The sequence below is a fragment of the Rattus rattus genome, chromosome 16 (assembly GCF_011064425.1).
Source record: "Rattus rattus isolate New Zealand chromosome 16, Rrattus_CSIRO_v1, whole genome shotgun sequence".
NCBI lineage: Eukaryota > Metazoa > Chordata > Mammalia > Rodentia > Muridae > Rattus > Rattus rattus.
Genome location: NC_046169.1, coordinates 23867849 through 23885299, shown reverse-complemented (window position 1 = coordinate 23885299; position 17451 = coordinate 23867849). Strand labels below are relative to the sequence as shown.

Below are 17451 nucleotides of genomic sequence, written 5' to 3'. Positions count from 1 at the left end.
TTCAGAAAGTAAATTGCTAATACTTGAAACTTCACTTTTATTCATGTATATTCCCCCTGTTTAAACAACTCCCTTAGACCCCCCTCACCCACGCTCGCTGTGTGGGTCTTTCTGAGTGCTCGTCTCTGTCCCTTAATTATGCTTAAGCCTGCATTAATTTCTTTATTTTGTTTTGTTTCTCGAGACAGGGTTAACCCTGACTGTCCTAGAACTTGCTATGTAGACCAGGCTGGCCTCAAAATCACAGAGATCTGCCTACCTCTGCCTCTTGAGTCCTGGAATTAAAGGCATTCACTACCATAACCAGCATATTAAACTATTTTTTTAAAATAAAACTCCAACTCTGCTTCATTGGGAAAAAAAGGAAAGCCATGCCCCACCCTTTTGTGCCAGCTTGCGTCTATTAAGGAAGCTTCCTGGGTTGTTTTTACCCCAGTGTCTATAGTTTATACATGGGTGGTTCAGTTGTAGACTCACCTGTCAGGGCCCTGAGTTATCTGGTAAAAATGGATTTTTCACGTAGATGATTGAAAGGAACAGCTGGGTGCTTATACCCACCTGCCTTTCAGCCACTGATTATTTGCAGGTGATTAATCATCATCTAGGTTACGTTGACTGACTCAGAGGAAGCTATAACTCTAGTTGCCGTCATCAGTTTATTGTCCCTTCCAGATAATAGACTAAGTGATTTTTAAAATGGTTTGAAGGCAAGGTCTCAGTAGCTCAGTGGGGATGATCATGAACTCTGATCCTTCTGGACTGAGCACACAGGTGTGTACCACCTTGTGTCCTGGGGGACTCTGCACACATGGATTCAGCGACTAGAAGTATTTGGAAAAAGTTATACTGAACCTCAGACCCTTTCTTGTTACCGTTCTTTAACTGTGTAATGTGCATGTGTAGTACATAAATGGAGCAGGCAGCTCTGTTTTATAAGTAGGGTTTTGCACTGAATGGAGAGGAGGGTTTGAGCGCGCATTAAATTGTATTGAGTGTTGTATATGAGAGGACACGAATGCGTTCTGTGGAAAAGCTTGCTGTGCCATTTAGTCTGGGTCTTTAGTGTGTGCAGATTTTATCTGAGGAGGGTCAGAAAGTACTTCCTCCTAACATGGAAGGCTGGCTGACTGTATTTCCTTCCTTATGTGTGTGTGTTGGCCTAGAGACTCTAGTGCTAGTTATCTAATGGTAAAAGAACCCAGCTATCACCGAAAAAGAAAAAGTACAAGAGGAGGAGGAAGAGGAAGAGAAAATCCCAGCACCCAGGAGGCAGAAGGCAGGAGAATCTCTGTGAGTTTGAGGCCAGCCTGGTCTACAAAGTGAGTCCCAGGACAGCCAGAGCTGTTACACAGAGAAACCCTGTCTTGAAAACCAAACAACAAACAAACAGACCCTCAACTGGACCCTTAGATCCGCAGAGTAGAATGTAAAGAGGTAATGCTTACGGTAATTATGTACCTATCAGTCAGAGGGACACTTGGTGATGCAGTTGCTATACTGGGTTTGTTGATGCTGACTTTTTTCAAAGATCTCTCTCTATATAGCTATATCTGTCTCTATAGATTTATAGATACAGATATATAGTCCATATGTGTGTGTGCAGGTGTCATATGGATCCAGGTGCTGTGGAATCCAGATGTGGGCTTCAGATCTCCTAGAGGTAGAGTTACGGGCAGTCGTGAGCTGCGAAGCATAGGTACTGGGAACTGAACTCAGATTCCACAACTTTGCCCTGGAGTGTGAACACAGAGCCGTTTCTGTAGCCCCAGTGCAGAGTGCTTTCATTGTCCTAGCAGTGTCCCCGTCGCCCTGGGCACTGGGTTTTTGTTTGGTTGTTTTTTTATATTCTAGGCAATGCTTTCTCTAGACTGCCAGAGAGTTGGAACCGTAAGTACACAGCCTCTTCAGATGGGCACGTTGCACTTGGTAATATGCACGCACATCTTCTCCTTCTCTTCCTGGGTTAAAGAGTTGGATGATATCCTATTGTCTATGTTATCACCGTTTCATGTGTTCCTTAGTCATTGTGATTCATCCTAGAAGCTAGAGCTCCTTGGGTGCCTCTGAGACTTGGCAGTTAGGAATAGCGCTGCTATAAACATCCACACAGATTTTTGTGTGGGTCTAAGTTTTTATCTCATCTGCATAAACACCACAGAACGTGGCTGTTGGATCATAAGAATACGTTCGAAGCTGCCAAGCTTCCTCCAGGGTGGCTGCAGTGTTTAGTTACCCCTGGGATGACTCATTGTATTTGTCAAGTTGACACAATGTAGTCGCCTGGGAAATCTTAATGAGAGAGTCTGTGGAGGTTACATTATTCTGTGCACAGGTCTGCGAGGGATTTCTTTTTTTTTTTTTTAAGATTTATTTATTTATTATATATGAGTACACTGCAGCTGTCTTCAGACACACCAAAAGAGGGCATCAGGTCTCATTACAGATGGTTGTGAGCCACCATGTGGTTGCTGGGATTTGAACTCAGGACCTCTGGAAGAATGGTCAGTGCTCTTAACCACTGAGCCATCTCTCCAGCCCCTGTGAGGGCTTTCTTAATTGGAAGAACCGAGGTGGGAAGACCCACCCTGAACATGGGCAGCCCCATTTTATGAGCTAGGGTCCTGGACCGAATGAAGAGACGCACGAGCATGCATTCAGTCGCTGTGTTCTGCTCCTGGCTGACTGTGGATGGGATATTATCCACCCAGCTAAAGTCTGTGGAGTAGCTTTTAAATGCATTTATAATTCTAAATTCAGGTCACTTTTGTTTGATTACTTCCCTCGTTATTAATAATGCTTTTCTGCCTATTCGTGTGCCAGACATTTCAGCATTGCTATTTTGGGTCTCGGATATTTTTGTGCTTTCTATAAATACTCTATAGCTTTGTTGTGGAGTTCAGTTACTTGGCCATTTTGAATGTTTAGTTAGAATTTTGTGTGTATGATTTGTTTGGTGAGTCAGAGGACTTTATAGTTTCTGCGAGGAAGGCCTTCCTGAATGCTGTCTACTCAATAGAGTTCTCCTACCTGGACGGTGGGAGCAGACTCTGCTGCTTGCATATAAGGGCGGACACAATTCCCTATGCATTGTTTTGATGTTTCTTTCCCTTTATCAAAACTCCAGATAGAATCCATCTGTTCAACTTTGTCTGTGTCCTGAAAACTCCAGCCATTCTCCCTTTCTTGGTCTTCCTAGTTTTGTTTTTTTTTGTTTTTTTTTTTTTTTTTTTGCTTAGTGTCTACTGACTCAACCTTCATGATGGGACATGTAGCATGAAGCCCAGACGGGCCTTGAACTCCCTACATAGTTGTATCAGTCAGGGTTCTCTAGAAGTAACAGAACTCATAATGAATCTGTATACATAAAGGGGATGTATTGGCATGACTTACAGGCTGTAGTCCCGCTAATACAAATATGGCTGGCTATGAATGGAAAGTCCTAGGATCTAATAGTTGTTCAAGGCTGGATGTCTCAGCTCAGTACATGCTGGAGTCCCAAAGAAATAGACCCTAATGCCAGTGACAGAATGGATGTGCTAGCAAGGCGAGGGCAAGCAGGCAGAGAGCAAAAGCTTCCTTCTGTGCCCTTGGTTACACTTCCAGCAGAAGGAAGGGCCCAGATTGAAAGCATGTCTTCCCACCTCGAGATCCTGATCAAAGCCACATGTCATCCTGCCTCAAAGGACCAGACTAGAAGTGGATCTATCCAATTTTAACCAAGCAAAACATTTCTCAGAGGTGTGCCCTCCACTTGTGGATTGAGGTTCATTCCCGATGTCGTCAGTTGAAACCAAGAGTAGCCATCACAGTAGCCAAGGATGGTCTTGAATTTCTGATCTTCTACTTCTGTTTCCGGACTGTTGGGATTTTAGACATGTGGCAGCAATCTCATCCCCTCTTCTTCCTATCACGTGTTGATCATCCCGGGTTTTGTAGTGGTGACTGTGCTGCTGTGAGTGCTGTTTTCTGCTCTGTCTCTGTAACACAGTTACCTTACCTTTCAGTAAGTATTCCTAGTATGTCGAGGTGAAGCCAGTTTTCTCTGAACAGTTACATCTCAGGTAGCTTGGATGCTTATGTTTGTGACAGCTTCTGGATCCTATGCTAGTGTCAGAGCTGGTTCATTTGGAATTTGGGATCATTTATTTTTACAACATTGTACATTTGCAGTAAGTGCTTGATACATTGATTTAATAGGATTGGGGGAAAGGCATCTGCAAGTGGTTTGAAATGAAGGTTCTGTGGTTAGAGAACCCAAGTTCAGGTCCCAGATTGAGTGATTCACAAATGTGTAACTCTAGTCTCAGGGGTTCTGATGCCCTCTCTGTCTCCACTGACAACTGCACACGTGTCTTGCATGTACACACACCCAGGTACACACATGTAATAACACAAGTAAATATCTGTAAATCTTAAAGAAGATGAAATGAGGCTGGAGGGACAGCTCATCAATTAAAAGCACTGTCTGCTTTTTTAGAGGACCCAGGTTCAATTCCCAGCACTCTGAGTATGGCCTACAACAGGATGGAATTCCAATTCTAGGGGGCCCTCTTCTGGCCTCTGTATATCACACACACGAATGGTGTACATACATGCATTCAGGCAAACCATTCATCTACATGAAATACAATTAATCAATCTTAAAATGTTTGCTGGAACCATTGAGTTAGCACAACAGATAAGGGTGCTTTCTGCCGAACCCGATGACCCGAGTTTGACCCTAGTACCCATATGGTGGAAGAGGAGAACCAGTCCTTGCAAGTCCTCTACCTCCACACTTACTATTGCATGGTCGCCTCTAAAAAGTGAATATTTTGAAAATGTTTTCCCGGGCAGGTGAGATGACCGTGACATTGCCTTCAAGACCAATGAGCTGACTTTGAGTTTGATCCCGAGACCCATATGGTAGAGGAAAATGACAAGTTGTTCTCTGATCTCTGCATGTGCAGCACACACACACGCGCGCACACACACACACACACACATACACCCTATACATATACACCACGCAAGCCACACATGTACATCACATATCACACACACTCATTAAATAAGCAAATAATAATTAAAAATAAAATATCAGACTGGAGAGATGGCTCAGTGGTTAAGAGCACTGACTGCTCTTCCAGAGGTCCTGAGTTCAAATCCCAGCAACCACATGGTGGCTCACAACCATCCGTAATGAGACCTGATGCCCTTTTCTGGTGTGTCTGAAGACAGCTATAGATAAGAAATAAGTAAGTAAATAAATAAATCTTTAAAAAAATCTTGCTGTTTTATGGTAACATCAGAAAATAAATGGTGCAGGAAAGAACTATGGAATTCTCTTCCATAAGAGCAACATGTACACGTATACAACCCACATAAAAATAACCAAACCTATAAGAGTCAAGTTTTTCAGAAATCTAGAAACGTCTGCAGGGCTCAGGAGATGGCCCAGAAGTAAGAGTGCTTGCTGCTTGCAGAGGACCTGGGTTAGGTTCTCAGTGCTCTAAGCCTCTGGTAACAGTTTGTAACTCTGGGTACAGGGATCCTGACACTCTCCTCCAGCCTCAGCAGGCCCTGCATGCCTGTGGTGCATAGATACACATGCGGGCAGAGGCACTCATGCATGTACAGTAAAACCCTATTAAGACCGTCCTGGGGAGTGCTTGTTCTTAACCTATCTGAAGTTCAGGGGGAGGGGTGGTATCGATGGTGTTTTATTACCCCAGGCCTGTTCATCATTCTCCGTATCAGGTGGACTCTATTGACAGCCTGGATTACTGGTGCTGTTCTTTTGTTTGCTTTTCTTTTTCTGTTTTTGTAGTTGCCTGGAAGGCCTTGTTATTCCCCCTGCCTCCAGCTCCCAGAAGCTGCCACCAAAAGCATTCACAAAGGCTTTGCCATGCCGCCCGTGTCAGTAGATAGCAATGTGGACAAGCACCAGAAACCCTGAAAACATGCAAGGATTCTGACATGTTTCTGCAAGTGCAGATAGCCCCAGTCCTGGACATGGTGCATGCCTGGGGAAGATTCTTGGCTGATCTCAAGGCTCCACAGAAGCAGGAAACAAAGGCAAAGGCAGAGTTAGAAACCACCTGGCTGAATACTGTGCTCCCAGTACACACAGAGCTCTTGTGGACTTAGGCACAGGAAAAACCGTCACTACCAGTCTGCCACACACAACCCTAAGTGCTGTGCACAACAAAAAGAAATACAGACTCTGTAGAGTCAGTTTTGAAGAAAGCTATGTACTAAGCATCCATGACTGCAAACTGTGTATTCATGAGTGTGGTACACCTATGTGCTGATGCCCATGCACATGTGTGTGCTGATGCCCATGCACATGTGTGTGTGCTGATGCCCGTGCACATGTGTGTGCACTCGGGAGATAGAGGCCAACTTTGGATGTTGTTTCTCCAGTGCTGGCCACCTTGATTTTTTTTTCCCCCCTGAGGTTCTCTGACTGAGCCAAGCTGTCTGGCTTCCGAGGCCCAGGGATCTGCTTGTCTCCCCCTCTCCAGCTCTAGGATTGTAGTAAGCACGTGCATTTTCACCGAAGTTCTGAGGATCAAACTCAGATCTCCACACTTGCAAGGTAGATGCTTTATGGGTGGAGCCATTTCCTAGGCTCTGAGTAATTGATTTTTCAAGTAAAAACAAGCCAGACGTAGGTAGATCTCTGTAATTTCTCCATAGTGAGTTCCAGGACAGACAGGGATACATAGTGAGACACCGTATCAAACAACAACAAAACAAATCACAAACAAAAAACCTAAATTAAATCTAATTAGGAATCTGTTGGTTTCTGTGCTGGTTAGGTGAATTTGTTTTGTTTTTGTTTTTGTGAGCTTGACATAAGCCAGGGTCATTTGAGAAGAGGGAACTTCAATCGAGAAAATGCTTCTTAGGGGCTTTGTAGATCAGACGTAACAGTTAAGAGCATTTACTGCTCTTGGGGAGGACCCAGATTCAGTTTCCAGCATCCACGTGGTGCTGTGACTCCAGTTTCAGGGAGTCTAATGCTTTCTGATTTCCACAGGCACCGAGCACATGTGGTACACATACATGCGTGCATGGAGGCAAAACAGGAACAACATACACAATGCAAATGAGTACGTCTTTAAAAATGCAGAGGAAACATCCCCTGTGCAGATGGTCCTCGTTGTGTAAGAAACCAAGCAGAGCAAGCCATGGAGAGAGCATTCTGGAAGCAGCAGCCTTCCGTAGTCTCTGCTTCAGTTCATGCCTCCTCTAGGTTCCTACCCTGTTTTATTCCTGCCCTGACTTCCCACAGAGGGACTCTGATTGGGATATGTAAGCCCATTACATTGTTTCCCCCACAAGTTACTTTTGGTCATGGTATTTTATCACAGCAACAGAAAGAAAACTAAGCCAGTTAGCATATTGCATTTTAGTTAGCATTTAAGTCCTTGGCCCCATGTGTTACTCTTGAAGTCCAGAAAAGGCTTAATTGTAAGCAGCGTCTAACCACACTGGTTGTTACCTCATGCTGGAGGGCCAAAGCAGCATGTGTTAGTGAGGGAACATTTGAGAACCGGAATGCAGTGTTTTTACAACCACATTAGGCCATTAAAAAAATGAAATCAGTTCTGTTGTTCATAAAGAATGCAGCCCTGGCTGGCCACACAGCGAGATGTTGCTCCACAGAGAAAATAAGACAACCGGGGACAAACTGCACCAGAGCTGCTCTCCCCCAATGTGGAAGAAGAAAGACTGAGGCAGAGCCAACATACGTGGGAGCAGATTATCGACTAAAGGGGGGCCTCATGCCCCTTGTTCTTGGGTTAACTGTTCTCTAAACGGAGAAATGCTCACTGTTTCCCAAACACCGAAACAGGTTTCCCTAGCTTCTTGTATTCAGTAGACGAGGAGAGACAATAGGATAAAAACTACTTAAAGCAATCATGAAAATGCATTTTTTATTAATTTCATTCCAGAGACAATCGCCTATTTTTCAAGATGGATATTGAGCTTAGACAGGTTGATTAGCATCAGAGAAATCAAATGTGGCAAACAATTGTCCTATGTAAGGAGATCACAAGTGGGTTGTCTCCAGCCATTAGAGAGATAGTCTAATGTTACATACATCATTTTAGGTCACAGGAGAGGACAGTGTGGCTGACACTTGTAATCCCAGCCCTTCGGAGGTGGATCAGGAGTTAAAGGCCAGCGTCTGCTACATGGAGAGTTGAGACTGTCTTAGTTAGGGTTACTAGTGCTGTGATGTAACACCGTGACCAAAGGCAAGTCGGGGAGGAAAGGGTTGGCTTTTACTTCAGTTCGCTGTTCTTCACAGGAGGCGGCTGCGCCACAGCTGAGGCATTTTCTTAATCGAGGTTCCCTGCTGCAAATGACTTTAGTTTACGTCAAGTTGGCATAAAACTACGCAGCACAGAAACCCAACTGGGCTACTCGAGACCCTGTCTCAAAAGCAAACAAAAGGGGCTGGAGAGATGGCTCAGCAGTTAAGAGCACCCGACTGTTCTTCCAGAGGTCCTGAGTTCAATTCCCAGCAACCACATGGTGGCTCACAACCATCTGTAAAAGAGATCGGATGCCCTCTTCTGGTGTGTCTGAAGACAGCTACAGTGTACTTATATGTAATAAATAAATAAATCTTTAAAAAAAAAAAAAAAAGCAAACAAAAACCAGGGAAGGGGCGGTTAAGGGGAGTCCTGCTTTTGCAGAGGACCCTAGTTTAACTCCTAGCACCTATGTCTAGCAGCCCACAACCACCCATAACTCCAAGATCAATGGTGTGTGGTTTTAATGTCAGCTTGCCACAAGTTAGACTCCCCTGAAGTCCTTTTTGCTACGATTGATGTGGGAAGACCCATCCCCACTGTAGGTGGCACCTTCCAGTAGGAGCCCAGATACAGAAAGTGTGTGAGGAGGGAGCCTTCTGCTTGCATGGCCTGGGTGGCTTCTTTTGCTGCTGGGTGGATTTGCTCTGTTGTTGCTGATTCCTTAGATGACAGCAGAACTAGGGACCCAAGCGTTCATTGTGGAATAGACCAGAAGCCCTCTGTGAAGCCTCAAGGCTTCTGGCTCGAGGCTGGGACTACTGAGGCGCTCTCCTTGTAGAATGAGTATTGTTGTCATCCTCCAGTGAGAGACAGCCACTGAGACATTGCTCCTCAAGGACCAAATAAACTACCTGGCTCCCAGCTTCTCAGGTGTGAATCAGCTATTGTTACCATTTTAACACTTACTTAAAGTCACACACACACACACACACACACACACACACACACCACACACACACAAATATGCACACAACGTACAACAGAACCCTGACTGAAACAGGATCTGACCCCTCTGACCACACACACACACACACACACACACACACAGAGAGATTAAAAATAAGGGTGGAGAAATGGCTCAGGAGTTAAGAATACTTGCTGCTTTTTCAGAGGACCTGGATTCAGTTCCTGATACCCAAAGGGCAGGTAACAACCACTTGACACTCCAGTTTCAGAGGCTCAATGCTCTCTTCTGACTCCTTGTGCACAACCACACATGTAATATGTAGACATACATGCAAGAAAACACCCATGCACATAATACAAAAATAATAATTTAAAAAATTTAGTCTTTAAAAACTTGTCACTTGGGCTGGAGAGATGGCTCAGTGGTTAGAGCACTGACTGCTCTTCCAGAGGTCCTGAGTTCAATTCCCAGCAACCACATGGTGGCTCACAACCATCTGTAATGGGATCTGATGCCCTCTTCTGGTGTGTCTGAAGACAGTTACAGTGTACTCATATAAATAAAATAAATAAATCTTTAAAAAAAAAACTTGTCACTTTATGAAGCCTTGATTTAATCACAGTTGTCAGTAGAATTACAGGAAGGAAACTTTAGGTAAAATTTTCAATATCTCTCAGATCTTAAACAATAGCAATAAAAAGAATTCTACTGTATATCAGAGACTGTTAAGCTATCATGACCAAGTAACTTTTATTTTAGCAACTCTCAACATAAATGAATCCATTAGTAACTTAAAGAAAAAAGCCCCGTGTAGCCTTGGCTGACCTGGAACTAGACCTAGCCAGCCTCAAACTCATGGAGATCCACCTGCTTCTGCTCATCTCAAGGGACTTCTCGAGCAGCCATCATAGTGGTGCTGAGAAGGGAGCAGAGGCTGGACCGTCATGAGCCATGGGCTGCTGGCTGACTCACAGGTCCCTTGCTTTGCCACGTTGGGCTGTGGGTTTTAAAGCACCCCAATGTGTCGAGCACTGCGTGATAAGTAAGGCTCCAGGGAGATGGAGGGTGCCAGAGTGCCACCTGAGAGCACGCTTGAGGAACATGGTGGCCAAAGGAGACACTTCCTTCTGCTTTAATTTTTTATTGTTATGGTGTGTGTGTGTGTGTCTGTGTGTGTGTGTGTATGTGCGTGTGTGTGTGTGTTGTGTGTATGTGTGTGTGTGTGTTTGCACGCATGTGAGTTAGGGTGGGTGAGCACGAGCAGAGGACAACCAGTATGAGCTCTCCCCTTTCACCCTGTTGGTCCTGGGGAAGGGACTTCCACTTGATAGGCTCGGTGCAAGTACAAAGGTAAGCCGTCTCATTGACCCACGCTGTCTGCTCTGTTTCTGGAGACTGGGCCCCTGGGCTTTGAACTATATGATGAGTTCAAAGTGAACCAGGCTGGCTTTGAATTCAGAGAAATCCACCTGCTTCTGTCTCCCAAGTGCTGGGATTAAAGATTTGTGTCGGCACATCTAGTTCCCATACCATCTCTGCTAAAGGATTGTGATATATTCATCCAACCTTTCGTAATTGACAGATTTTTTTAAAATTTAAAGCATGAATTCATGAGAGAGACTGTGTGTGTGTGTGTGTGTGTGTGTGTGTGTGTGTGTGTGTGTGTGTTGTCTTCTTCCATTGTGGGTTGTCAACCTAGGCTTCAAATACTTTTACCCACCATATCATCTCACCAGCTCAGGCTCAGACAGTTCACTTTACGTCCTAACATTAGCCCCCCCAGTACCCCTCCCCCGATTCCTCCCTCCCCTTCTCTGAGAAGGGAGTGCTGGGTACCCCCTTCCTTTTTCTCTTTTTTAAGTTGGGAGTCTCATGTAGGCAGGATGACTTCTAACTTGCTTTTGTAGACAAAAATAACCCAGAACTCCTAATCCTCCTGCCTCTGCTTTTGGAGAGCTGGGATTCTATGCATGCCACATGTTTTGGTTTTGTTTAGAATTTAAATAAGTAATTGTTTGTGGTGTTGTTTTCAGAGTGGAAAGATCAACAGACCAAGTCATCAAGCCCGTCAATGTGGGGGCGCTATCGAAGTGGGTTGGGAAGATACCCCCAGATGTCTTACAAGACATGGCAGTGATCGCACCCATGCTTGCCAAACTGGGATATGATCCATACGCCAATCCCCCTAACTACGGAAAACCTGACCCCAAGATCCTTGAAAACACCAGGAGGGTAAGTGAGACCACCAACGTAACTGGAAAAATAGACATGGTTTGAGGTTTTAGATTTTTCTTGTTTTGTTTCTTGCCTCTTGGGACCAGAAAAGTATCTTAAATGACTGCTGTCTAACTTGCTGAATGCTGTATCATCAGTGGTCGCAGTGTGGGCAAAACCCTTCTTCCCAGAAGCTTCGGGCCAGCAGCATGCTTTGTATCATTTGCACAAACAGCAGGATTCTTAGTGACTTTGCTTCTGTTTCTCTTTCCTCTCCTTAAGTGTAAGGACCACTTTGCTTTTAAGGCTTTGTTTAGATGAGGTGTGGTTTTTTGACCTCCTGAGGGCTAGCGGGTACGTAGGTCCATGAGAAGAATGATTACATATCCTAGCCCTCAGTTGAAAGATGTGGGCTGGGGAGATGGCTCAGTCAGGACAGCTCCCTGCTCAGATACGAGGCCCTGGGTTCAGTCCCCAGAACCCACAGAGAAGCTGTCCTCAAAGTCCACCTCCATACACATGTGTGCATACACTTACCCCAACATGGATAAGCACACATACATAATGAAAGTGAATACGGTTTGGCATGGAGAGACTGCCATTAAGAAAACTGGATGTTCTTGACGAGGACCTGCATTCAGTTCCCAGTTCCCACATGACAGCTCACAACTGTCTCTAAGTCCAGTTCCGATGCTCCCTTTGCCTCCAAAAGCACTGTATGTATGTGGTGCACTTACATACATTAGGCAGAACACTTACAATCAAAATAAATGACTAGGAACGCAGCTTTATAAAGCACTGTGCTAAAACCTTAAAGAACTAATCCGAATAAATACCTTGATGGTTAAATCTGATTTCAAGTCATCATTCTGTATTTCTGTTTAAAATTTTTATCGGTTAAGATAAACGTAAAATTGAAACTTTTGGGGATCAGGGTTGGGGGAGGATTCAGACAACCTCACCTGGCTCAGGCTGGTCTTTAATTTTAACTCACTATATAGTAGCGGGGCTGGGCACTGAACTCAGGTTCCATATTTTAGGGTTTTCTTTAAGGTCAGACTAATAAAGGTGACATCAGGCTAGGGTAGAGCGTCTGGACTTTTTTAAAAATTTTTGTTTTTTTTTTTTTTGGAGCTGGGGACCGAACCAGGGCCTTGCGCTTGCTAGGCAAGCGCTCTACCACTGAGCTAAACCCCCACCCCCCTTTTTTTAAATATATATTTTATTTATCTATTCATTTAATGTATGTGAGCACACTGCAGCTGTCTTCAGACACACGAGAAGAGGGCATCATATCCCCATTACAGATGGTTGTGAGCCACCATGTGGTTGCTGGGATTTGAACTCAGGACCTCTGGAAGAGCAGACAGTGCTCTTAACCACTGAGCCATCTCTCCAGCCTCGTCTGGGCTTTTTAAAGGTACTTGACATATGCTGATGCCCATGCATGTGTACAAAGGACCATCTGAGAATCAGCATGAGTTTTGATAATTTTAATGTTTCCCTGATTAATGTCAGTGAACATTTCCAGTTTATTAGCTGTTTGTGTTTTATGAACCACCTCTTAAGTTTCTGAAGTTTTCCTACCCTCACTGAAGGTCTATAGTGCCGTTTGCTTCATATCCAGTGAGCATTACTTCAGCTTCCCTTAGCAATCCCTGAGGGTCTTTGTGTAACGGGCTGACAACCAGCTGTCTCCTGTGCACAGAAGGGAAGGTATTTCCATGAGCCAAGAGACGTGTGCCAGTGATATTCCGGGGTTCCCAGGACAGTAGGCTAGAGTCTCACATGTGCAAGTTTTCTTGGCTTCCCTCAGTGGAGGTTGGGAGGAATGCTGTGGTTTGAACCCAGGATACTCACTGTGGCTTTTGAAAGGTCTGCATGACGCACACTGGGGTGGGTGGATGAGAAAGAGAAGATGAGTTCTGTATTCGGGCCCTTTGTAAGATCGCATGCAATGCCAGTGTGCCTGGAGTTATTTTACATTTAGCCTGTATGCTGTGACACACATGTGGAAGTCAGAGGACAACTCTTGGAGAGCATCCTCTCCTTTCACTTTTATGTGGGTTCTAGGAATCAAGCTCGGCTTGCCAGGTCTGCACCCCTAGCCATCTGAACCCAATGAGCCGTCTTGCCAACCCTGACCTTGTTTTTTGGGTTTGAGTTTTGTTGTTTGTCTTACCAGTGCTAGCTGTATTTCAGACCAAATCCCATGCATCTTCAAAACCTTTTCTTTTTCTTTTCTCCTTTTGCCTGTGATGACTTGGAGGCTGACAGAATGCAGCAGTTGTGAGCTTGCATCACGATCACAAGCTCTCTAAGTGTCAGAGAAAGAAAAGGGCGGCTGGAGAAACTGTCTGTACTGACAGTGGGAAGCAGGAAGGAAAGGGGTAGGAGAAACACCCCATTAGGCTGGGAAGTAGACATCCCCATCTCTAGGCCTAAAACTGTTGGTTTTCACAGAGCGTGCAGAGCCCAAAAGAAGTGCTGTGTGAGTCAGCACTGAGTCTTAGGGGTCTGTTGTCCAAATCTAAATGAAAGTCATGTGTGTTGCGGTCGCCATGACTCACACAGTAAACTGGAAATGAGATGCTAACACGTTCCATGCCCTCTTCCACAAGCCTCTAATCCCCAGATTGTGGCACACTGTAATAAATAATGCTCTCCAGGTCACGTTTCAGCCTTCTCCCTCTTCCCTCACTTCTTAACCTTTTTTTTTTATATAATTTTTTTTTAAGATTTTATTTTATTGTATATGAGTACACTGTAGCTGCCTTTAGACACACCAGAAGAGGGCATCAGATCTCATTACAGATGGTTGTGAGCCACCATGTGGTTGCTGGGAATTGAACTCAGGACCTCAGGAAGAGCAGTCGGTGCTCTTAACCACAGAGCCATCTCTCCAGCCCACTTCTTAACCTTTCTAACTTAGTGACTTCTTTGAGAACATAATCAAATATAGATTCCTCTCTACCGCAAACAGGCATATCCGTCCATTGAGTTTCGGTGGACACAGATTAAAGTCTCCTGTTTCACAGTGTTCTCGTGAAGCTCATCCACTCTTACGACTTTCATTACAACCTATTTGCTGATAACTGTAGTGCCCTGGGCTTTTTCTGAGTGGGCTTTTGCTGAGCTGAAAGCTCACTGTTCCTAACTGCTACTTGGGCACCAAAGAACCTCAAATTCCGAATACAGACTGACTTACTGTCCACACTTGTCGCTTGCTAGACAGGGGCTGGCTGGAATTGCTCCATGACTGGAAGAAATCTAGACCAGGTCATGGGAATGTAGCTGTGATGGCTTACGTGTGCAGTCCGCAAGCCAGGGAGCAGACAGCAGGTGGAGTACACAGGTCAAGCCCAATGCTGTTTCAAGACCTGCTTGCTCAACTTGAAGGGTTAGAGTCTTGGGTGTAGCTCAGTGGTAGAGCACGTTGCTAGAGTGTGTGAGACCCTGCATCCGATCCCTTCTACTACTAAAAAAGACAGCAAAGTTGACCAGAGAGCTGGAGAGGAGTTCCAAGCCAGGTGTGGGAAGCAGAGCATGAAGGCCACCAGGAGCCACACTCATGTACCCTGGAGGTCCAGGCCAGCCTGAACTGGTAAGGTCCCACATGCACTCAAGGAATGGTACATGTGGGGCCCGAGGGATGACTGGGCGGTAAAGAGCGTTTCCTGATATTATGCAAGCACCCTCATGGCAGCTCCCAGACCTCCCTGGGCCCAGGCACACGTGGTGCACATACACACATGCAGATAAAACATCCATCCACATTAAAAAATAAGGTAAAAAAGAAAAGCTCTATAACAGGAATAACTGAAGTGGTCATGAGTCTGAGAGGAAGTGAGGGAAGGCGTGGAAGGCGTTGGAGTTGGGAGAGGAGGGGTGGACATGATATAAACACAGTACCCGCATATGAAGTTCTCAAGACAAAAATAAAAGGTTCTTGTTTCTTAAACAAGGAAGAAAAAGGGAAGAGGGGGAAACGCAGTTCCAAATATGAATGGTGTATCCCATGGGAACCTCAGTAGACCCTACTGAGAAAAGAAGTAGTCAGGGTGCGGGGCTCACGGAAGAAGACAGGAGGGAACTTGGGGTCAGTGAGGGGAGTTGGGTTAACGGTCCGGACCCTGCAGTAAGGAGCCGCCTCCAGGGCCAGAGAGACGCTCAGTTGGTTAGAGCACTGGCTGCACTGGCCAACGACTGAGCTCTACCCATGGGACCCTCCCTCATGGAAGGAGAAAGCCAGCTACTGAAAGCTGGTCTCTGACTCTGTATGCACACCACGGCATGCCTGCACACATACACATGCACACACATGAACGCCCACACATACACTTCAATAAATTATAAAGGAAAGAAAGGGAGACTGGAGGAAGGGAAGAAAGAAAAAAGAAACCACTCCCATTGAAACCAGTACTTGTTAGAGCCTAGAAGGTACCGTTGCATGTTGGGGTGTCTGTACCCAGCCCAAGCTGCTCTGCTTGTGTCTATCTCTGTGCTCAGCATTCTTGTTTCTCTCGCTATTCATCCTCGCATCACCTAGCATTGCAAACCCCATGGAAACACTCTTGAGTAGAGTGAGGGCTGGAGAGATGGTGTCTTAGGGTTTTCCTGCTGTGAACAGACACCATGGCCAAAGCATCTCTCAGAAGGACAACATGTAATTGGGGCTGGCTTACAGGTTCAGAGGTTCAGTCCATTATCATCAAGGTGGGAGCATGGCAGCATCCAGGCAGGCATGGTGCAGGAGGAGCTGAGAGTCCTACATCTTCATCTGAAGGCTGCTAGCAGAATACTGACTTCCAGGCAGCTAGGATGAGGGTCTTAAAGCCCACACCCACAGTGACATGCCTACTCCAACAAGGCCACATCTACTCCAGCACCTTCTAATAGTGCTGACCCCTGGACCAAACATATACAGACCATCACAGATGGCTTCGTACTTAGAGTGCTTGCTCTTGCAGAGGACCTGCAGGTCACACCTACCTCCAATTCCAAGAGAGCTGATACCCTCCTTAGCCTCTGCAGGCACCTGAAACCATTACACACACACACACACACACACACACACACACACACACACACACACACACACACGAGAGAGAGAGAGAGACAGAGACAGGCAGAGACAGGAAATAAATCTGAAAGAAATATTCTTAAGTAGGTCTATTTTTAGTATGGGATATAAATCTAGATTTCTTAGAACAGCATTTACTTTTTTAAGTATTTGGGGATTTCGTTTTCTTAGGATCCTGGTTTTTGATGTGGTTGTTCTGTGGTTGGAGAACGCACACACTATGGCTTCAATTCTTTAAATATGTTTAAAATTGCTTTGTGGACAACATGTGGCCTCGTGTTCATATGAAAAACTGTTGTGCGGTTATGATGTTCCGTAACTGTTACCATATTGCTCAGTCCGATAGTTCTTAGCTGATTTATAAACTCAGAGAAGAATACTGTGGCAGTGGCCTCTCTCCTGTCGTTGTCGGCCCGCTTCATGCATTGTGAGTGTGCATTGCTGAGGGAAAAGCAGACAGCGGTTGAAGAAGTCTCTTCCTATGAGGAGCATCAGCACCGACGTTCTTTCCTAGGGGTCGGCCTTGTCTGATTAGCAGAGCGCATGCGCCTTGTTGATAAGCAGAACACATGCGCGCATTTGTTTACCTCATCCTTTAGTCCAGGTGTCTAAAGTGATGAAGTGATGACGACATAGTTGCCGTGGTTTGACAGTCCCTTCACTCTAGATGAGATGTTTAGTTCCTTACATCCATTGTGATTACTCATCTGCTTGGGCTGAAGTCTGCCATTGAGGGCTGATTTCTTAATTTTGAACCGTCTGTCTTTTTCCTTTATTTTCCTGACTTCTTTTGGATTAATCTAGTATTATTACTTTGTAGTCTTTTATCCACTGTGGCAATTATCTCCTCATTTTGGCTATCCTTTGTTTTTGTCTGTAATGGTTGCTCCAGAACAAGGGCTGCACATTTTTTCCTGTAAATAGACAGCTACTAA

At 45.1% G+C, this 17451-nt stretch overlaps 1 protein-coding gene across 2 annotated transcripts in view; it reads left to right on the top strand.

Annotated features, from left to right (window-relative positions):
• Nucleotides 1-17451, top strand: part of Tpst1 (tyrosylprotein sulfotransferase 1) — a 60170-nt gene that overhangs the window by 25060 nt on the left and 17659 nt on the right. For both annotated transcript variants that reach the window (XM_032886698.1, XM_032886697.1), the window contains exon 3: nucleotides 11253-11451. In XM_032886698.1, coding sequence (XP_032742589.1) covers nucleotides 11253-11451 — 199 coding nt within the window. The remainder of the gene's footprint in view (nucleotides 1-11252; nucleotides 11452-17451) is intronic.